Genomic DNA, 22,453 nt, shown 5'->3' with positions numbered 1-22,453 from the left:
TTCACTGGCATCTCTGCAAACTGGAGATTCTGGAGGCTCATTAGGGCAAAAGGTTCTAACTTTACTGATGCAGGAATTCTCAGTGTTAACCAACAGCTGGCCGTCATCACAAAGAGTGAACATCTTGTAGATTAGAGTGAAGGATCAATTCAGTGGAGTTTTGTTTCTATGGAACCAATTCACAACAAAAGGCACTTTACTAGAGAAGATAAACCAGGATAACTACAAATAAACTCACCTAGTAAAAGACAAAAGGACCACGGGCCCTGAAAATGAGCAGCAAACATCCAGGATGACTGGAATAATAGATGACATGATTGAACTGGTCAGAAAACAGGAAACCGGAAGTGGAAAGAAACAAAAGTGATCTAATACAAACGCCACACGAAGAATGGCGCCTCCAGAGGCCGGGGGACGCAACTGCAACCGAATATTTTTAGCTCGTTACCTGTACTTTTATTGTTCTGCACCAAAACAGAGCTTTGCTTTGAGACCGACAGCAGAAGACAAAACGCAGGAATAAAATGTTTGATTGAAATCTGTGGTGGAAAAGTAACCGATCTAACACACCAACCAGAACCAGGAACAAGCACAGTTTGAGGATAATTCATGGACGAGAAAAGGCAATTTTAACAGAACAAGTAAAATTAATTAATTAATTTTAATCAAATAATGATAATGAATGATAATTAAAATAATCAAATTTGCAAATCTGAATCGGCTTCTTTCAAAATTACAACAGTGAAACTTGCTGTGACTGCGATTCACAATAACAATTGCGATCATAAAATAAATTACAGAAATCTGTTGACTTACTCCAAGGACAATATAAAGAGGTGTAACTTTAACCTATTGTGGTGGGGAGAAAAAGCAGGTTTATCAATTGTCTTTCAGTCTTAAAGCCAAGCTAGGGGTCAATACAGAGAGCAAAGAGTACTTGAACATGACACATGGAGCCTGAAAAGAAAAGACCTGTTTACCTTTCCTCCCCTTCTGGGTGGAGGGGGATTCATTAGGGCCTGTGTAAATCAATCTGCTGCTCCTTAAAGGCCTGTCAATTTATCCCTGATGTCTGGCAGCCTGACATCGCTCACTGGATATTTAACTTGAAAGCCAATTAATCATCATGATTAATTCACTCACAAACCACAAGGAACTGTTTGACTTTACCTCATGGAATAAGAGATGGATTCTCCGGACGTTAAGAGAGCGAGGGCTGAGTTCAGGCTCAGCGTCCGTTCACCGTCGATCAGCCTCTCAGCTGCACAGTTTCACCTGGAGCGCCGTCTTTCACTGATACCTCTGTGCTTCTAAACGCAGTCCAGTCTGCTGCATACCTGGCTGTAATGAACAGACACCACTATAAGGAACATTTCTGACGCTGCTTACTGTGTGTGCTAATTTTTCCCCAGTCTATTATTTCCCCCTGAAAATGAGTAGTCGCACATCGGTAAAGCAGAGTGTGAACATCCCATTCAGCACCTTCTTATTATCTTCCAAAGTCTCATCTGAGGTAATGGAAATGACCCAAACTGTGTACAGAACAAGGAGCTTCTGCTATCGGCAAATGAAAAGACGCTTTCTCCTCCGCTCGTTGGGAGGATTCAATCGATGCCTCAAACTCCATCCTAAAGTCAACTTTGCGCTGTCCTGCGGTGGCGTCGGCCCAATTTTAAAGTCATTTGGAAATTACACAGTGATGATGGACTCATGTTTGTCCTCTCCGGAATCTTTCAGTGCGATTGGCCAAAGCTGACTCAACAAAGTAATGAAGTCAAAGGTTGAATGATTCATGACAGAAATTGGCTGACTGATGACTTCCTGCTCCAGCCGCTGTTAGTAAGAGGACACGGGCGGCGGATCAATCGCTCAATCGCATCCCTCCTGACAATAGCGATCCTCTCACAGAACACGAATGACCACGGCGGCTGTAATGTACGAGCCGACGCCTCTGCTCCCACACTCAGCACATTTCAGCCCTACGAACGAGCACGTGCTGGGAGGTGACGGCGGCTGCGTTGGGGCTGATGCGGGGAATTAAAAAATAATCAAACATAATGTGTGCAGCGACATTCAGACAAGTCATTTGACTTGTAGCTTGGGCTCGTGTGTGAGACGGATGAACCCCCCAGGACTAAAAACACCACACGAGACACGATGATTGATGCTGTTATTCCTCTGTTGACGTGGGCGGCTACCAGTAAAACCCACTAAAACAACACGTCCAATAGGAAACCAGGGACAAAAGCTTCATGCTGCTTTGTTGACACGTGTTCAAATCAGTTTTGCACATTTTGATTTTTGTGAAGTTTGAATTCTTTTCTTTGTACAATATATAGACTCAGTCTTGTTTGTTGCATTTATAAATTAAAGATCAAATCATTACAGCCTGTACGGACATAAAGCACTCAATCTATCAAAAAGAAAGATCTCAAACAGATGAAGATAATGTCCTTTCAGAGGTACTGGAGGATGTATTGGACCTGCAGGAGGCATCGCATGCACCGACTGAACAAATATACCACAAACAACTTTAAATGATCAGACAACCATCACAAACACTGTAATCTGTGGAGGTTGGCCATCAAGCCAACAGCGCGCTGCATGACCTCCTCTCCACTAGAAAGACACACTCACTTACATTAAAGCCACTTTAATGAACTGATCCGACTCAGCTTTATAGACAATAACTCCCACACACGCATCCGAGCCTCCTACTGAGCCAAACTTTGGAAGCCCCGGCCTCAATTTGAAGACCGGGACATGAAAGCGGCGGCGGACCCTCCACGTGGGCTTGTATCGGATCTTAATTAAAATGCCCTGCATATTATTTGCTGTAACAAAGGGAAATTTGGGGGTTCATTTAAATCCAATTAGGCCTGTGCTGATGCCTCAGGAGATGAGAGAGTAATCAGTGTTTGAACATGAAGGTCTTTGTTCTGGGCTCCTGTAGATTGATAAAGGCAATAAGCGCACAATGTGGAGCGACTGGAGACGGGACAGGGATGTGGACCTACAGTACACACGGACCTCGTGAGACAATTAGCCTCAGAAAGCCTTCCCGGCTCCGCTCTGGAGGAACATGTGGGGGAGCTTGTTGTGCTGCGGGTGTTATTGGAAAGATCAATGGAGTTGATTGCATTCGTCATTACATTAATACAGGGAGCCTCAGAATAATCAAAGTGTTGGTTTATCATTTCACCAAAATACATTTGTTCTTAAAATGTAGCGATCATCCATTTTCCCTCAGTGACTCAGTCACTGTTAAAGTCATTACTGATGAATGAGAGGTTCAGGTGTTCCCTCCAACTGGACAACATGGGTGGTGGTGGTGGTGGTGATCAATATCACACACACACGCACACACACACACACACACACACACACACACACACACACACACACACACACACACACACACACACACACACACACACACACACACACACACACACACACACACACAGTAAATGGGATTTTTTTTTGCAAACCCACATTTGTTTAGTGAAGGAGAAGCTTCCATTGTCTAATCCAGCAGAGCCGACCTGTTCTGTATGTGTGTCCACACACACACAGGACAGCCGCGACCTCTCACCTTCAGCCTCGTCACTGGTTTATTGATTGTGTCTGACCCCAGCACAGGATCACGTCATTCCTGTAATTCATCACAATTGAATTCACCTAATCACCCAGCCCAGATTAACTATCTGCTGCTACAGTAGAAGTCCTAAAATGCTTTTCTCCCCCATCTGATGTCTCCCCCTTTGTCTCTCAGCTCTCAAACTGAGGTCCCACCTTTCAGGTAAAGTTGCATTCATGTAAAACTTATTTTAACACGGTCTTTCCTCGTGAGCTTTCTGGCGATGTTCCTATGACTTCACGGGGCAGAAATGGAGCACACCAACTCAGGTCACATCTGGGGACCCTCCGAAGGTCAGAGGTCACGGCATGAGAGTCAGAGGTCGTTTTTCTGGCTTTAGGCCAAGGTTGAGGTGTCAGAGGTCAGCGTGGAGCTGACAGCCTCATCCTGCCCTTGGCCTTGAGCTGATCAATAGGAACGCGGTCTGTGCTTGTCTCAGCTAAGTGATCAATGAGACGCTCACACACAGCCTGGTCAAACACGTATCACAGCACTTCACCACCCTCACAATCTGTTTCCCCCTTCGCCTTCTGCAGGTGCTGTAGCAGCTCCGCCATAATTAAAACGCAGTCATGTGTATTTCAGGTTTTAGAAATAAAGGTGTGGTTTGTCACGGCTTCACTTGATGTGTCTGCAAATGAGCATCGTTTTAGAAGAACACAAACAACTGTGAATGTCTCCGTTATTCTGATGACACAGGGAAAATGCCCCAGGCCCGTTTCTTATTAACTGCAATGGAATCAAATTCATACATTTTTCTACATTAACAGTCAAAGCTGAATTTGTCACCGTTTCTCCCTTCGACAAACACACTCACACCAGTGCTGCAGGAGCTACTGCGCAAGGTGCTCGGGTGCAAATCAGTGACTTGTTTTCTGCTTGTGACAATGTGGGTGAGAAGACTTTTCTTCCCTGTTACTGTATTTTTATCTTGCATTTGTTCTGGGCAATGCTTCGCTGGGAAGCCTGGGCTTGGATTCGTCACATTCCACCAGCTCCCTACGAAGCCCGGATGCACAACGTGCTCAGTACAAGGCAAAACTGAACCCTAAATACTCAGCCAGAAATACTAGGATTCAAACACAGGAAGCATCAGATCCAATCTGAATCCTCCAACGTCTGCAATGAGAGTGAGCAGACGACCTGGAAACAAGGTCGTGAGCAGTGCATGTTACTGTATGTAGAAACAAGCCTCCAAGTAGGAACGTCTCACTTTTCCTACTTCACTGGACTTTTTTTGCATATTCTTGTGCTCAAAGTTTTGTTGTGGCGGTGATTAGCAGTTCCGCCTGGTTTCTTGGTGTTCTTGTTAGCGCCTCTCCCTCTCGCTCCTCGCTGCCGCTACCCTCAACCCTCCTCTGCAGCTTCACTGTGACTTGGGACATTTAGGCAAACCAGAGCTGTTGTGAAGATGCTGTTTGAACAGCGTCTCCTATTAGATGGCCCTTCCTTTATATTCACACACGGTGCATTTCCAGTCCCAGAGCAATTATACACATGACTTCACATGGAGCTAAAGGAACGGACTGAATCTTTATCGCCAGCCAAAGAGCAGGAGCCTGTGCCTTCTATGGGTCTGCATTCCCACTTAACAAAGCGGGGGGATATTACTTGTGCTCTAATCAAATGACCAGTATTCAGACAAGTGAAGTGGACACAGACCTCAATTAGCATTTAGCTGTTTTTTGCGCAAAAAAAGTGAACATAATTATTCACTCAAGCCAAGTAAGATTTTATTTATATAGTACAACATCACAAATGTGCCTCGAGGGGCTTTACAGTCTGTGCAGCATATGTACAGCATCTGACGCCACAAAACTCAATTTAATGGGAAAAAAATTGGCAAAAGGAACTGAGAACAAACACCTCATTTAGTGCATGACATGTACAGAACACAAAAGAAACACTTGCTTCGTTTGTTAATTTTTGTACTAAAAAAACATCCAAAATTTCAAAATAAGGCCTGAAATGATCCAAATATACCCCAACAGACAGTTCGTACCTGGTATATCCTCTCTAATGAGTCAGGATATTACTGAGTGCTCTCCCAACCAAGCATCCTCTGAAATCAGCAGTCTCTCCCTTTAATTTATTTTTTTTTCTCTTTGCTCTTGTTTCCAGGTTTAAGTAGTGCCAGAAAATCTGGCGGCAGCGAAGATGAAGGCAGCATGTTTGAAGATGAGGAAAGATGTTTGAACCCACACCCTCTCCTCGGCGTCCCGGTGGGGAGTGTATGGGAAGGCATGTCATGTATTATTTAGAGTCGGATCTGGGCTTTGAGCTTGATCAGGGCCTGATTGAGAGAGATTGAGACAGTGAGAATATGAGCGGCTGCTTAGGAAGGAGCTGAACTTTTGACCTCCACGCAGATACAGTAGGTCCGGACCAGCTCTCCCCTCCTCTGGTGTCGTGTACATGGTCCACGCGTCAACAGAACACTTTAATAACACAACGTTGTGCATTAAGTATTGGACAGCTGTGGGACAACCTGCCGCCCTTGTGGGCTTGTTTAAAGCACTAATAGACCCGAGCACAGGAGTATTGGTAATGTGTCAGGACCGCAGGGAGCTGTGTTTTAGCCGCTCCCTAATTAAAGTAGAAACTCCGAGTGATGTGCTCCTCCGCTGTTCAGCAAACGAGCCATAGCTGATATGCTCTTTAAGTCATTAGCAGCTCTGATTCGTAGCCACAGCACCTTGTTAACCGAACGGGGGCTCCTAATCCCCAGACAAGACGCTCCAGCGCCTGCAGATCTGCTGCTGTAGTTCAAGACGAAAAGCTAGTGTTGTTTAAAAGGGTGTGAGTACAAAACCACACAGAAAGGGTGCTTTTCCCTTGAAACAAGCGTTCTGTAGATGAATAACATTGAAAACTGAAATTGAGATGTCAGACTGTGATTTATTATTACAGGTAGGTCTGAAATCTGACGTCAGCATCTGTCGTCTTCAATAATCAGCTGAGTCTTCAGTGCTGTAAACAAGTAAATTTATTTGAATTAGACCCATACATTTAGACTGGAGTTCTACATTTTCCACAGGTTGATTCATTTCCTTTTTTACAGTAACACTATGAGCGAATGGACACGTGCCGCCATTTTGAGTCGTCTGCATTTGAATAACGAATCAGAAAACGCAGGTTAACCTTCAAAGTGCGACGCACATTGATGCAGTGTTAAATATGCATTCAGAAGATTTATTGTCCCGCGTTGATGCGCGTGAGGTTTGGACAAACGCCGCCAAGCAGCGGCTCATCCTGCGCCGTCGCCCTCTCTGTCTTGTCAGCGTTCAAATCTGCAATCAGGGTAATCCATCACTGTGGCACGTCATGCAAAAAAAAAAAAAAAAGATATGAAAGTGAGAAAATGCATTCCCAAAAACAAAATGCAGCTTAAGCGTGTGGTGAAGGTCAAAGGGGCAGAAGAGAGAGCAGCTTCAAGCTTGACAGTGCAAATAAACATCCCTTCATAGCGGACCCTGAATGCAACCTTATGATGCACGACATCAGAGCGATTACAGCACGAGAACGTCAAACATTGAATGATGTCAGCTTGTTTATTCACAGCGCAAGCAGTTACTGTAAGTCTCAATGCGTTGACTGGCTCGAAACTCAAAAGGTAACTGATTGTTTTCACACAAAGCTGTGCTCCATTCTTCCAAAATAAAGCGAGCTGAAAAATTGAATGCTGCAGTACGTACTGTACTGAGAGTATTAAAGCGGCTGAGTGAAGTAATTATAAGCAACGGGAATGTTTGAGAGGCAGGAAGAGTCACAGGTCATCTGCAGAATAAACATTACTTCACACCACACACACAACACGCTGGAATCTGAGCTGAGTAGCGCTTGATTTAGATGTTTTCTCTGGCTGCTACGAATGCAGATGTTTTCACGCAGATGTTGTCAAGTTACACAAACATGCAGCAACTTTTACTGTGAGCCGATCTTTTTTTTTTGTTTTTTGTGTTTTTTTTTTTGAGACCGTCCTCAGACGTTTTCCTTGACAGGGTGTAAACACCTCACATCACACTGAAGCACTTCATTAAATTTGTAACAATTCTATGTGAGCCAGCGGATCGGCAAACACCATCGGTTTAACAGCTCCACTCAACACGTTCCTACCATTAAATCAATTAACAGAAAATGTCTTACATATGAAAATAACACATTTTATGGTTTGTCTTGATGAGTATAGACAGACAGACAGACAGACAGACAGACAGACAGGCAGGCAGGCAGGCAGGCAGGCAGGTAGAAACCCTCCTTTGTTTGCCTGTTGCTAAGGGCAACCCGCTCAGCCCCTCTGTCTGCTCTGCTCGTCCCAGGGGCTTGGATGTCATTATGCCAACAAGCAGGTGTCCTGTGCATCCGCAGGCAGGAGGCCGGTGTGACGTCTTGAGTGCAGAAGGGCAGAGCAGGCGCCGCGCGGAGGTTAAACCCGGGCTAATACACAGACGCAGGCGCCCAAGTGCACAGAGGCTGGACTTGTTTGTGATTTAGGTTTAATTGGTGCAAGCGTGGCGTCGATATCAGTCACATTCTGCTATTATGAATTTAAATCAACAGTATTGAGAGTGAGTGTGGAGCGTACAAACAAAGCCTTCCATGCTGTAGCTATGAGCCTCTTATTCGACTTCGTCCGTCAGTATCGGCTGAGATGCAGAACTTTGTGCAGGAGTCGAGCCGTTCCTGCTGCAGAGTCTGCAAACGTTCAACTTCTAGTTCTGTCATTCAAAAGCTTTTGTGTTTCCACATGTCAGTAAATGGCTGCAATGGACGTCTTTACAACATCTTTAAACGTCCAGCACCAGGTCATCATTATGTTCTTCAGCACAGTAACGGTTAGTGAGAGAAAGTTTAAATTGCATTTTATTTTTCATACTCATACAAATAAAACGTGCTGCTTTGTGTTAGTGTGTAAGTGTCAAACATCAGGACGCAGGCCGTCACCGGCGCATGTTTGTGGTTCACAGAAAACAGTTTCTGTGATTATTCATGTAATTCAGAGCAGTGATTAAATATTCTCCTTCCCCTCAGAGCAGTGAAACAAATGAAGCACGGTTACGTCCTAACAGGGCCTGACAGAGCTTTTAGATAATGTTTATTTATCAGCGGTAGCATTTAGCAGCCCGCGTCCGCCGGCGCCGGCACGTGACTCCAGCTGCCTGCAGCATCTGGAGTCACAGCGGCGCCGGCTCCTCCGCTGACATTTCCTTCCTACTTTGCAAAACTTTGCAGAACTTTGCGCTGCGTTTTACCGAGCCGCTCGTCTTCAGATACCGAAAAATACAGAAAGAGGACGTAAGGAGAGGAGACACAGTAAAGGAAGTATACACACACACACACAAAGAGGAGAGAGTGAAGGGCAAAAGCAGAAGGAAAGAATAAATAGAGACTGTCACGAACAATGTGTTTGGACCTGAAGCTCCAAAATACCACAGTATGAGAGAACAAATATCATGTTTATGTGAAAGTAAGCAAAAGTTTAAATACAAGCTAAGTTACAATTCAGATGTATAAATTAATAAATGAATATATGAAAGTATCATTTATCATCTGCATGTAGATACATTATTCACAGACTAGGGGTATCATTATACTTCAATTAATATAAAGTTTACTTTTACCATTGCAAAACCAAACACACACACACACACACACACAGGCAACATTTTACTTTCAAGGAATGTCAGCCCGACTTGGGGTCAAAAGGTATAATTTTGCAAGTTGAAACCAGTATAAAAGCACGGCGGCAGCGGCGGACGAGGACACACGTGAGGTCGCTCCATGCAGAACTAAGGACAATATGACTTTTTTGTACTTTACAGGTTTATGCTGGAAAATCCAATCATGAAGAGGAATGTTGGGTTTTCTGCTGCAAAATATCAGAGGGACTGAGCAGGTAGGAGTCTGAACAGACGATTTCTATTGTTTCTTTTTTTGCCAGGTTTGTTGTGGTACAGTATGTGTAGTGCTGCAAAACTGCCACTTTCATTGAATAGGTTTTAATGAAGGACAACTGCTCGGTTGCTTTTTATGTTAGTCTTTACATGAAGCTATTCGCTGCTCTTTGGATCCTCTCGCTGCAGAACACGGTTCTGAGCCGCGCGGACGACGTTGCTCTAATGTCTGTACAGATGTAGTTCAAGTGTTAATAATAGGCCGCTGTTTGCTTTGCTGTAATTTCAATACATAATACATCATTTTCATAAATGTTACTCTAATGAAGTCAGGTTGCATATGAAGCATCTCTTATGAATACACATGAAGAGTGAAACAAAGACAGTAGAAGTCATTTGAATAGTTACATTAGAATTGTACCTCCAATTCTATTAAATATGATAAATAATGCTGGTGCCGGGTTATTTATTTACATGCTGACATGTTTAGGAGTTAACAAATATGACAATGCCCTCTTGTTAAATGGCATTAATAAACATGTGTAACATTAAAACAGGCCGGGGGATCGCGGTTCACCAGAACGGATCAGCAAACATTTTTATTTCACTACCGTGACGTGATGGATCCAGAAGGATACGAAGGAAAATATTTTTAACTGCTGCTGCTTTATTCATGCAAAATGTGTCATGAAAAATGAAATAGTTTTGTAGTTTGTCATGAAAAAAAATCCCCAATTATAATAGAATATTATTCAAAAAGTCATATAGATGTATTAAAAAGCCATAATAATTGGGTTTTGTCAAATTTTGGTGGTGATAGATTTCATGCAGGGACCGGGACAGACACAAAAGCCTCCAAATAGCTTTGAAGCCATGATGCCTGGCTCATCATCACCTTGTGTTACAACACTGAATAGGAAATGGTATGCAAACGGTACGTTTGAATATTCATGACCGATTCCATGGGCTGTTTGTACTGTAGCATTAATTAGTTGCTCGAGGGGAAGCTAAACCCAAATAAGGAGGCGAAGTGCTCGGCGCACAGCTAAAAGAAAGAATTGAAAAAGTGAGAAATATGTGAGTAGTGGGTGGCAACGCGGTGCGGAGAGTTCAAACAGCATGAGATAGCGGCACCGAAACGCTCCACTCATTTATTTAACAATTAACAAACACCTACAAGAAGCTTCTGCGTGGAAAATGGCAATAGAGCAAGTCATTTCAATCGGCGTTTCCGATGAAGCGGCCAAACTTTTCTGCGTGCAGCATTCGCGGACATATACATGTATGTGCTGTTAAAAATGTATGAATATTCAAGAGGGGAGATGGCTGAAGAGTCCCAATCATCTCCTACACAGTTGATCCGGGAGATAAAAGAGGCCGCTGAGAGGAGTTTGGCTGTGAAAGACATTAGCATGCCTTTGAAACGAGAGACCTTGAGCACGAACAAGGGCCATCCACGCACACTTTGGAATGTCATTTATATGCACAAACTGAGGTGTGAGGCCAGAGGATGTTAGAGGGGCAGAAAGGATCCACTCAGCACAGGTGTAGCTTTCACCGGCCAACGCTGCGAATCCATCGCTGGGCTCCTCTGAACCTACAGGCTTCACTCAAACAGCCCCGATGGCGGCTTTACACATAATTGGACGCTCCGCCGGCGCTTTTTTCTACCTCCTAAGCGGTTTTGAAGGAATATGTTGCTGCATCAAAGGGATTTTGTTTAATGTTCCCAATCTGAGCGACAGTAAAAGTGTTGATTTCCAGTTGTTTGTTTGAAGACCGGAGTTACTTTTTGTGCCACTGCCACCGGTGACCTATGCACTCAGCGCTCTGAATAATGCATGACGATTATACGACACAGTCCTCTGAATTGTAAATTCTCACAATTATACAGCCCATTGTCTATTCATTATTTCAAACGAATGGGAAATTATGTAAAACTACCTCTAAAGAGGAAAGCAGCGTGTAATGTGACTTGCCATATTGTTCATGCAATTCAAATACTTTGCTTTTTCTGAGAGTTGGAAGTAATCAGATTGAAATGAAATCTGACTTGCATGTCATGTGGGATTATGATACATTTGGAAGATAAGCTATGATAACTCCACTACGTGCGAGGTGAGAGCACTCAGGCAAAGAGTGTTTTCCAATTAACTTAAACCTCCCTCAAGGTTAAATATACGAGAGTCGAACTTCCAGTGTCTTCTCCGAGCGAAGCCCTTCAACGCGTCCCCCGGCGCCGCTCGATCTGTCTGGACAATAGACTCTTTACTGACATGTAGGAAAATGTTCATTTTGCTTTTTGGAAAATTCAGAATACATTTATTTCCTTTTCAAGGCTCGTGTGCTTCCATTTTTGTCCCAGTGACTGCACACAGCAGGCCCCGTCGCCCCGTCCTGACTCCGAACACGCGAGTACAGCTACGTAACACACAGTTTGCTGTCGGGTCCCCGAACTCTTTAACATGCTTCCTGTTAAACTTCCTGCTAAAACCCACTCACACACAGTTTCAGTCAAACTGGGAAAAAAAGTTTAGCAAATTCATGAACTTGGACCTCATGGTCGAATAGTATAAGAAACACAAATACTCTACCTAGTAGATGCTTGGTATCTTGAAACGTTATTCTTTGAGATTTGTGCCTAATTTTATTTCTGACACATATAAATATTGATTGGAGATGAAGAAAATTGAAAAGGTGCACAATTATTTTAAATAAAATAACAGAAGACAGTTCATAGTTTTACCAAATAAACATCTACACTTTTACACAAACTGAGTAAATGTCTAATTTTAATTAAATAAGCAGAGTTTGTTACCGTGAAATCCTGTAAATTCAGGTAAATCTTTCTCTTGCTGTTTGAGCTGTAATTATTATATTGTTTACTTTTATCAATTACTTTTATTTGGAACTCTGTGCTTTGCTTTTGTCTGTGTAAAGCCAGTTAGCTGCTTGTTGTATCACTGGAGTTAATGTCAGGTTTTAGTTAACATATAGTTATCTTAGTTATCATTTGTACCCGCTACGTTGTCAGACAGGTGTGGCTGTAAACAACAGCAGATCCAGTTCTGCTGTTGTTTCATGCTGGGTCCAGTCGGAGAACTGCTGTTTCCCTGTCAAGCGTGAAGTTCTAAACGTGACTTACTGTGATTTTTGAAATCAGCCTCTGGGTTTTAACCGCTCTGCCTCGTACCTACCGAGGACCTTCAGCTTCCTCCTCCTCGTCAGAGACCCCTACCCTCTCATCCACTATTCTCCTCCTCACCTCCTGCTGCTCCCCATCCCTCTGCTGAGCACAGGTATTTGTTTAGGAATCTCTCGGTGGAAATTATACTCCATCTCCGGCGCTCCCTATCAACACACAATTATCATGGGCAATCATGCAGAACAGTGTTGAATTCAGCTGGGACCCCCACTCTGATGGCATTACATCGAGGCCGAGGCTTCTTTCTGGAGGTGGCTGGGCCCACACCTCCATTAGACCCGCTCTCTCTCTCTCTCTCTCTCTCTCTCTCTCTCTCTCTCGCTCTCTCTCTCCTCTCTCTCTCTCTCTCTCTCTCGCTCTCTCTCTCTCTCTCGCTCTCTCTCACTCTCCTCCAACTTGGTAAGTGATTGAACATCTTATTAGGATTTGATATAAACTAGGAGGTCCAGAGAAATGTCTTCTTCCTACATAAGGTTTAAACAGAGACACATCCTCCGACCGTATCTTGGCGTTCATGTCCGTCTGCCGGCACGGGTCCAGCCTCCGCCCGGAGCCTGCACGTGTGCGTGGCTGCTCACACGGCGGCGCTGAGGTCCGCGGGCCCACCGTCTCAGCGTGGACGCACACGGTTAGAATTTGAGCATTCACAAATTTGGACGTGTGAATCTCCATCATAAGAGTCCTGTTCAGTGGCAAAGTCAATCTCACAAAGTAATCAATGCCTTACATTGTGTCACTCTCCCCTGCATTCTGACGCATTTCCCTATGTATGATAAGTATATTGTAAAGCCTGAAAGGCGCAGAGTTGATACAGACACATGAGAATCGACACTGGAGTCCATTCACATCCTGATCAAATGCTCCATTCATGAGTGAAATTACCATCCGTCTGTCGGCCAAGGTGTGAATTCTTTCATCTACAGATCCTACCTCTGAAGTTGTGATTAAATGCATATACTCCACACGCACGGGAGATAAGCAAAATGGGATTCCTGCCTCTCAGGGTATAGATTGATATGTGAAGCAGTGACACAACAGTGACACAACAGTGCCATCTTGTGTAAAACCTCTGCCACAAAAGGATACATTTTTAGATGTCAAAGCGTTACTGCATCCTTTTTATTGGCAAACATGAAAATATATAGTGCTCATTTGAAAAGGTCGTCTCAAAACACACTTGATAAATGGGGACAAAGTAAAATAAATGAAATATCTTCACATCAAACTGTTATTGTTACATAAAATAAACACAGAAGTAAATCATGCTTTAACCTTCACTTATAAACAGAATGAATGTGTTGAACAAATATATTGTTCAAGTTTTAAAACAAAAACGAGTTTAGTTTCAGGCTTTGTACAGAGAGAGTAAAACAATACTGCAGTAAAAGCAGAGTATAAGACACAAAACAGCAGTAAAACGTGAATATTACAAGACTGAGGTGATAATATTATTTACTTAGAGTCCAAAATCTATGCAAATAATTATAATCAGTGAAGGTGAAACCTGATCTACTGTATATTTCTAATATGTGTGATAGAGAATATTTCATTATAATGTACTTTTTTATACTAAATGTACACACATAGTGCCCTGCTGTTGTAAATATTCATCAAAACACCAAAATATCCTATATAATTATTTATACAATGTAACATACACCATCATCCTCCATAATCTGTATCCAGTGTCATTATCTTCAAACCCCTAAAATCCTGTCGCTCGTTAACCACATGTGAAGAACAGCATGCGAATCATTCTTCAATGAGACACTTTATAGATTGTATTTGATAGACATTCACTTACACCCATAAGCTCAGGCATTAGCTCGGTATCTGATCAAGTTCCCGGCATCACCTAGTAACGGCACAAAACTGGACGAGAAGCAGCTTTTCAAGATCATTATGGTGATTTTTCTGAGCTAAACAATGGATGCCATGTTTGTATTTTGGAGCCTCCAAGTCCATCGGGTCATTTAAACCACAACTCTGCTAACTGTTGTGCGTTTACAATGGAGACGCAGGCACCACAGGCCCCCCCCCGTCCTCTGAGCCGCGGCTTAAAGTTAGTCGTAGTGGTTGTGGATGGCTCGACCGATGAGGAGGAACAGGAGGCCCGACAGAAGACAGAAGAAGATGCCCACGGGGGCGAACATGAAGGACAGGCCGTAGCTGAGGGACAGCTGGAAGCTGTCGCACAAGGATGAGCGGTACGCTTTGTAGACGTCCACCACGTCCAGCACCTGCACCCACAGCACATACATCACCACCACACACAGCAGGAAGAGACCTGGGGCCAGGAAGAGCAAACAGGCAGACGTCAGATGACAGACTGTGGTCGTGAAGCGGCTACAGGTGCGTCCGGGCATGTTGAACTCACCAGACGCCAGGAAGAGGCCGCCGCCCGCTTTATACAATCTGTGGCTGGTGAACGGAGCAGCACAGATGATGAAGAACCCGCCGAGCAGAACAGCTGCCACACCGATGAGCATGAAGATGCTCCAGAACCCTCTGTAGACTGCACAGAGGGATCAGCCATCACTATTCAGGTCTATCGGATGCACAGGAATGCAGCCGGACACTTACTTATAGCGGAGTCATACTCGGTGGCATTGTGGGTCTGAGGAGACACTGGGAACGGGAAGAGGTAGGCGTGCACGCACTCTTTGGAGTGTGCCTGATTCGCTAGAGGGGAGAAAAATCAATGAGTGCATCACATTTTTCAAAAAAAGAGATTTGTCACTTCCAGTAACTAAGGGACTGGATTATATAACCCTGTTTATATTATTTTTCTACTGTCCTCCATGCATCACATGGCCTGAACTGCTGGGAGCTGCCTCTGACAGTGAACCACCGTTGTCCCCATCACAAAATACATGACACACAACCACCTGACAGAGGACCAGAATAACATCACGTGGCCCAGCCTCCCAAGGCTCACATGAGGGGGGTTCTCCCACTATGGCGTCATATGACTCCAGTAGCAAATCAGAAACACTGATGTTTACTCTGCAGCACAGTTTCAGGCTGCCACGTGACTGAAGCATTATGAAATCACTCCTCTCGTGCTAATATGTGAAGCAAAGGTAACCCCTGGAATGAACTGGTGCGTCTCACTTACTGAACCAGAGCTTCCACAGCAGGTGTTCATCAGCGTTGGGGCCTTTAAAGCTACACCTCCAGAAGAAGCCCTCGTGATACAGCGTGACATCACCGACCCCCGGCTGTTTCATGACGAGGGGAAAAGTCTTATTAGCGTCTCAGTAAATGGACTGTGCGTGAGCAAATCTGTGGACGATGCCCCCCCCCCCCCCTCCCCACACACACGCACACGGTGTGTGAGAGCGGCCTCAGGCTCTGGGGAGGCAGGTGTGCAGCATCTCCCCACGGTGGGACAGGACAGCTGCTGAGGCAGGTCAAAGGTCGAGCTGCGGGAGCCAGGTTTGGTTTGGCACCAAGTACGTTCAGGAAACAGCCACTGTTAGTGTTCACGCGAGGGCAAGACGGCCTGAACCAAGCATTTCATCTAATAAATGTCTAATTTAACCTATAAGAAATAAATTATATTCAGACCACATTGCTTTATTATGTGCAGCACAGAGTAGCAGCACTTTTTTATTGTGGTCATATCACGTCTCAATTCCAGGATCAGTGCCCACTATGAAAAGCTAAGTATGTTCCAGTCTGTGATATTTAATACAGAACCAAACCATGCGACTACTGGAGTTTGTATTTCTATCACAGGGGCACATACACAAGCTATGTCTCAATTACTGCATAGCTGCACACAAGCTACATTAAACAGTGTCTGATTACACCCTGCAGGGATGAGGGATGCCTCTGGCCTGCAGTGTGTCACCCACAGAATGACTGGAGCAACTGTTTCTAAAAGAGAAGAGGCTAAAAGATTAAAAAAGCTTAAAAAATCAAGCATTACATCTCTTTAGAGCTGTTCATTATAAGAGCTGAGGTGCCCAGAATTGTAGTTCACTGTACAGGTGATTTCTACAGGTATTTGGTTTTGGTTCTGAATGGTTAAAGGTCCAACGCTCACCGTCACGGACCCGTCGGCGGGAACCGCAGACTCGTCCGGGTTCTGGAGGCAGCTCTCGGAGGCGAGCAGCCAGTAATCCGTTCCGAAGGAGAGGAGGATGAAGACAGCAGCCAACGCCCCAAAGAGCCCCGCGAAAAACAGTGCCACACTAAGCTTCATGGTCCCGGACTGACCGGCCGCTCTGTCAGACTCCCCTCCAACTACACCCAGCGCACGTGACAGGCGCGCTCCTCGCGCTCGAATCGATCCGCCGCGTTAGACGGGCTCTTAGTCCACGCAGCTGCTTTATGTTTGGGTACTGGATCTTAACACTTCTTCACTGGTGCACATGACTCCTGTGGAGCCTTCAGCGGGGGCCGAAGCCAGGCCCCCCTCCACACCCTGCCCCGTGGCCTATTTTTGGGGTCAGACTGAAGGCTGCTGTGACACTCCAACACAGAGCCGGGCGTGTGGAGCCGCTGAGGAGTGTGAAGGGCGGGGATCGTCGCAGAAATAACCAGCGGCAATTGGACACCCAGCATCTGCACCAGAATGTCAGGGCAGGGTGAGAACGAAAGGACAGACAGCAGTGGAGCTAACTACCCCATAATACACAAATAAACATGCCAGGACCATTTCTTATAAAAGGGCTTAAAACTAATTACAATAAATGTAAACTTAGACTTGACACCTGAAGGAGCTGTAGTGGGTAACAGCATGTAGTGTGTTGGTTGGTTGGTTTATTAGCATTTAAGGGTAATATTTAGCAGTGAATCTATATGTAGACTCAGGCTAATTTGCACACTAGTGTGACCGGTCCACCCTGAACCAGCAGAGGTCCACACACGTCAGCCCTCAGCAGCGTGTGTGTGGTGGAAAGATCGTACGTCTCTATGAACATCATAAAGAACAAACACTTTAGTGACGCTTTTGTAAGTGAGTTACTTTCGATTGCAGTCCACAACTTAAATTTAAATTAAGTTGTTATCAGAAATGTGTTCTCTCAGACTAACAAAAATGATGACTTAACTTGATAACCGTACACCTCTCTTTTTATTAACGTCTCAAATATATATATACAGGTGTTTGAACACAACCGCTGAATGACAGGAAAAATCTGTGCAGCTCATAAAGTATTAAATGCACTAATTGGTCCAGCAGGTGGCGCAAGAGAGTCGAGTACTGTTAACGTGAAGACAGGAGCTTTGTTCTCCTTTTACAAATGTATCTTAAGATTTAACGCATACAAACAAGCAACTTAGAATCAGTGAGGGAACAGTATGAGGTAGAAAACGACACGTGTCCCCTATATCACAGAAACAGCGACATAATCACATTTTTATTCATATCCTAATCTAGAGAATGGAAATAAAATATTTATTGGCGTTTTTGAGTAAATATTAAATGGATTATATTCAATATTACAGTGATCATGTAGTTCAGATAACTTTAATTTTAATCGTATGATCACCTAACCATGCTTAGTTTTAATTCACAAAGAGAGAGTCGTTTATGAATAAAACAATCCCGGCGCTGCGCTCGAGCGTTGTGTGACGTCACGGGTGATACCATCTGTCGGAGCAGACGCGGTGGAGTCACGCAGGACAATAGAGCGGTTTTAACCACCAAAACCCCAAACAGGAGTCGATCGGTCAACATGACCGCATTACTTGGCAAATATTTAAAGCCCCGTGGTCGGCTGCTTCTACACCTGCCGTGTTAACGCAGACGGCTAACAGCTAGCAGGTGCCCTCCACCACCGGATCCCAGGGACGGAGACGCGGTCGCTGCTCGGAGCGGATGAGCTGCTTCCGCTTTGGCTGCAGCCGCGCTGTCACAGCGGGAGGATGAGCGACCAGGAATGTAGCCCTTTATTCCAGAAACCAGCGGGACGGACGAGGGTCATACGATGCATCTACGTGGTGGGCTTCATGGTGAGTCGGCGGAGCCGCGGGGCTGAGGTGTAGGTTGATCGCAGGTATGAGGAAAGCACCTCGGATGACGTCAGGCGACCAGGGTGCGTTCACGGTGGACGTCACCAGTGCGGCGTCAAGTCCGGATTCCTGTCATTTGTCTCTTTTTAGTTTATTTGAAGTGTCTGTTTTCAAGTGGAAAGATATGGAGGTTTACCTCACTTTAGTTTTAATTGTGTCTGTCATATAGCTCAAAGGACAAATAGAGTTTGTTTACAAATGTGTAACTAAAGAGCTACTGCAGTAAATGCGTTATAAATAATTACGTAACAGTGGGCAATGACAATGTCAAGTGAGCTGTCAGGTAACATGGAGGCATGAGTGAATGTGGCTCACGTGGCTACTGACAGTAAATGAATTAGTGGCTGGAGATAGAACACTGTATGAATTACTGTGTGACTCCAATTACGCGCTTGGCAAAGCTGCTCTGATCTGAGCAAAGCCCAAACACAGGATGAGGGGTGAGTTCCTGTGGCTCCTCAGACTCTGAGTCGAACGTTAACCCCTGGCTCCACTTTATCTCTGCAACACAGCAACCCAGCAGTTCAGAGATTTCAGAACAGCTGGAAACCTCCGGTCTCAATCGTGCTGTTTTGTGCTGTGCAGGACTTGTTCGGGGTGAGCATGATCATCCCACTGCTCAGCCATCACGTGAAAGCCCTTGGAGCCAGTCCCACTGTGGCTGGCATCGTAGGTAATACACTCGTATACGCCTCGTGTACTGGAATAACTGATGCGGCAACAATCACTGATCGTGTCTGACAAAACAAACAACAAGACATCATCCTAATGCCTCTAATGTAAATAATAGATCAGTAAAGTGACAAATATGCATTAAAGCAAGTCTCATGTGTTGCAGGATCTACATATGGGATGTTGCAGCTCTTCTCAAGCACAGTGGTTGTAAGTACTGACCTGGTAGAACTGCAGCTGTGCCTCTAACCCTCTGTTGAGTCTATCCTGTTCGACAAGGCCTGCTCACAGTTAGTGTCGTCTCTGGTATTTCATGGAAACAATGAACACTGTCTGCTTTAGCTCGATTGTGCTAGCACAGTACACCTAGTTGTCTTATATTGGCTTACACGAGCAGTTGGTCACAGATCAATAAATACTTTACACAGAAATGAGACATTCACTTAGTTACTCATCTGCACACTGAGAAAACATAACATTAAAGGTGTTTTGATTAATGAAAGAATGAATGATTTAAGACAATGCATGAGGCGTCTGATGGAAGATGGTCAGTTTTCCACATCTTTGTCCTGGAATTGCTTTAACTCTCAGGGGTCATGCTACCAATTAAACAAATAGGGAGTCATGTGTTGGTCCTCGTGTGCAGATTCCTGGGAAACGTGCACAGCTGGCTCTCTATAATAAGCCCACCCAACTACACCCAGCCCACAGAAAACATGAGTGCTCCTGATTTCATTACTGTATTAGTTGCGTCTTGCAAAAGCAAAAACAGCTGAGCTGCTTTTTTGTTAGGAAGCTCAAGCAAATTTTGTATTCCTGAGTGTTTTTATTAATATGTGATTTATTAACACTCCATCATTTCTCCTGTGACCTCGCTTGGCTTCGCAGGGCAGCTGGAGCGACGTGGTGGGACGCCAGTACTCTCTGCTCACCTGTCTGCTGCTGAGTGCTCTCGGCTACGGCCTCCTGGGCACGTCCACCAGCATCGCCTTGTTTGTCCTCGCACGGATACCTGTGGGTAAGTCCGTACAGCAGGTCACGTAGTGGTAATTGGCAGATTACAACACTGGTACTTTCAGAGTAGCTTCCCAACACTGACGACTGAAGCGTGGCGCCCTGTCCCACCCGCTTTCTGTCCCAGGGCTGTTCAAGCACTCGCTGTCCATCTGCAGAGCCCTGCTGTCCGACCTGGTGTCAGCGTCGGAGCGCCCTCTGGTGATGGGGCACTTTAATGCGGCTTCAAGTGTTGGCTTCATCCTGGGTCCCGTGGTGGGCGGCTACCTCACCGAGCACGAAGGAGGCTTTTATACCTCCTCCTTCACCTGCGCCGCAATCTTCATTATTAATGCAGGTGGGTTCAAATAAAGAGATAAAGAGGCTGCGTGCGTTTCGGTGTTTGTGTGACAGAATGTTCATCCCTGCAGGGCTGGTATGGATGCTGCCATGGAGCGAGACACGCCTCCACTGCAATCACACCAACGGCAGCAGTAAGGCGGACGACCGTTGTCATGACAACCGCTGTAGGAAGACTGTACACAATGGCTCCCATGCACACGGTCACCACTTATTGCCGGCAGCTGACACTGAACTGAGCGCCAGAGCTGCAAAAAAGCCCCAGAGTGAACTCCCGTGGGGGGAGGTGTCTCTGCTCCAGCCTGCCTGGAGACAGCTGTCCTCAGTGGGCTCCAGAATCCACATGGTGGCCTCCTCCGACATGTGGGACCTCTTCTTGGTGCGCCTCCTGATGGCCATAGCCATCATGCTCTACTACAGTAACTTCTCTCTGGCCATGGAGGAGCGCTTCTCCCTGAAACCTAAAGTGACGGGGTATCTGATCAGCTACAGCAGCACCCTGGGGGCCCTCGCTGGGTTCCTGGTGGGGCCCGTGACGCAGCTCTACGGAAACAACATGTCCGCTCTGCTGCTCCACTCCACGGTCCTCACCTGCTCGCTCATCTTCCTCTATGCTGCCGCGCCCAGCGTCTGGCAGGTGCTGCTCACCTCCACCTTCTTCGCCATTTCCACCACCATTGGACGGACGTGCATCACCGACCTGGAGCTGCAGAGGGGGGGGGTCCAAGCCAGCGGGACTCTGATCGGAGCCGGCCAGTCCGTTACCGCTGTGGGCCGCATCTTGGCCCCTCTGCTTTCTGGACTGGCTCAGGAGTTCAGCCCGTGCGGCCCGGCCAGCGTGGGAGTGGTCCTGGCTCTAGCCGCCGTGGGCTTACTGCTCATCAGAATCCCCACGTGGGACAGGAGAGGGAGGACGCAAACCGACAAACTCAGACGAGCCGAATGATTTTTTTTAAATCGGACATTTGTGATGAGAACACTGATTATGCACCACTCAGAGAAGTGCTCTTATTTATAGGGAATGTGGAAGACTGTTGCAATGATGTGTCTCCTCTGGGCCTGTGTCTTTACTGGATGCTTTTCGCCAGAAGAAGCTGTGGGTTCGAATGGACCTTTAGCGCAGGTTTACCACCTGTGCTGAAATTTGCCTGGGAAGAAATGTGTCACGTCATCAGAAGGAAACACGAGAATGGTTAATATAATCCTGCAGTCACTACACTGTCCAAGTTACTGTAGCGTATATGGGTCTGCTGATGATGCACCTACTGCTTCACCAAAGATTGTCATACAGTACGTTATTAATACACATATCCAGAAATAAGATGAAACTGTGGTGAAATGTACAAATTGCACTAAAGATTACCTCAGCACCAGTTTAATGCACTGCATCAGAAATGGTTCATGTGGTGGTAAAGAACAAGCTGTTGACCTTCAGGTTAAAGTCTGTTTTTTAAAATGAACAATCTAAAATGACAGTTCAAGTTCATCTGAAACACTGAAACAAGAGGTAGTAAACATGTAAAAAAAGGCACTAAACATTTACATGCGTGACAAATTGTTACAGAGAAACAAATAAAAATGACATTGAGTTTAACTCTGAGGTTTGTTGAGTTGTGCGACACTGCAGTGCATGTTTTTCTCTTTCAATCTAGAGCTTTGTCCTTC

The 22,453-nt window shown here is 45.3% G+C and overlaps 2 protein-coding genes across 3 annotated transcripts; one reads left to right on the top strand and one right to left on the bottom strand.

Moving 5' to 3' along the window:
- Positions 1-13,836: 13,836 nt before the first annotated feature.
- On the bottom strand, positions 13,837-17,168 carry tmem182a (transmembrane protein 182a). The gene is made up of 5 exons (XM_029137865.3): positions 16,791-17,168; positions 15,858-15,960; positions 15,323-15,421; positions 15,117-15,254; positions 13,837-15,026 (listed from the first exon to the last, which is right to left on the bottom strand). Exons 1-5 carry the CDS (start codon positions 16,947-16,949, stop codon positions 14,803-14,805), a joined length of 723 nt encoding a protein of 240 aa, XP_028993698.1. The 5' UTR covers positions 16,950-17,168; the 3' UTR covers positions 13,837-14,802.
- A 1,159-nt stretch (positions 17,169-18,327) lies between these two features.
- On the top strand, positions 18,328-22,382 carry mfsd9 (major facilitator superfamily domain containing 9). 2 transcript variants are annotated; one of them, XM_055505063.1, is made up of 6 exons: positions 18,328-18,703; positions 19,349-19,436; positions 19,602-19,645; positions 20,324-20,453; positions 20,608-20,786; positions 20,860-22,382. In XM_055505063.1, exons 1-6 carry the CDS (start codon positions 18,679-18,681, stop codon positions 21,732-21,734), a joined length of 1,341 nt encoding a protein of 446 aa, XP_055361038.1. In that variant the 5' UTR covers positions 18,328-18,678; the 3' UTR covers positions 21,735-22,382. The 2 variants fall into 2 exon arrangements, with proteins under 2 accessions (XP_055361038.1, XP_028991560.1); XM_029135727.3 differs by having other exon boundaries at positions 18,332-18,703; positions 20,577-20,786.
- The last annotated feature ends 71 nt before the right edge of the window (positions 22,383-22,453 follow it).

Source organism: Betta splendens, chromosome 21 (assembly GCF_900634795.4).
Source record: "Betta splendens chromosome 21, fBetSpl5.4, whole genome shotgun sequence".
Classification (NCBI taxonomy): domain Eukaryota; kingdom Metazoa; phylum Chordata; class Actinopteri; order Anabantiformes; family Osphronemidae; genus Betta; species Betta splendens.
The sequence above is the reverse complement of the archived record's forward strand: the minus strand, read 5'-3'. Positions and strand labels throughout refer to the sequence as shown.

Bases quoted from the DNA above. Each gene is read 5' to 3' on its own strand.
- mfsd9 (XM_029135727.3), top strand. From the start codon at position 18,617: ATGAGCGACCAGGAATGTAGCCCTTTATTCCAGAAACCAGCGGGACGG. The intron at 19,437-19,601 runs GTAATACACTCG...CATGTGTTGCAG, and splicing joins CACTGTGGCTGGCATCGTAG to GATCTACATATGGGATGTTG. The intron at 20,787-20,859 runs GTGGGTTCAAAT...TCATCCCTGCAG, and splicing joins AATCTTCATTATTAATGCAG to GGCTGGTATGGATGCTGCCA.
- tmem182a (XM_029137865.3), bottom strand. From the start codon at position 16,949: ATGAAGCTTAGTGTGGCACTGTTTTTCGCGGGGCTCTTTGGGGCGTTG. The intron at 15,961-16,790 runs GTGAGCGTTGGA...GTCATGAAACAG, and splicing joins CCGCCGACGGGTCCGTGACG to CCGGGGGTCGGTGATGTCAC. The intron at 15,255-15,322 runs GTAAGTGTCCGG...CCCTCTGTGCAG, and splicing joins CGAGTATGACTCCGCTATAA to TCTACAGAGGGTTCTGGAGC.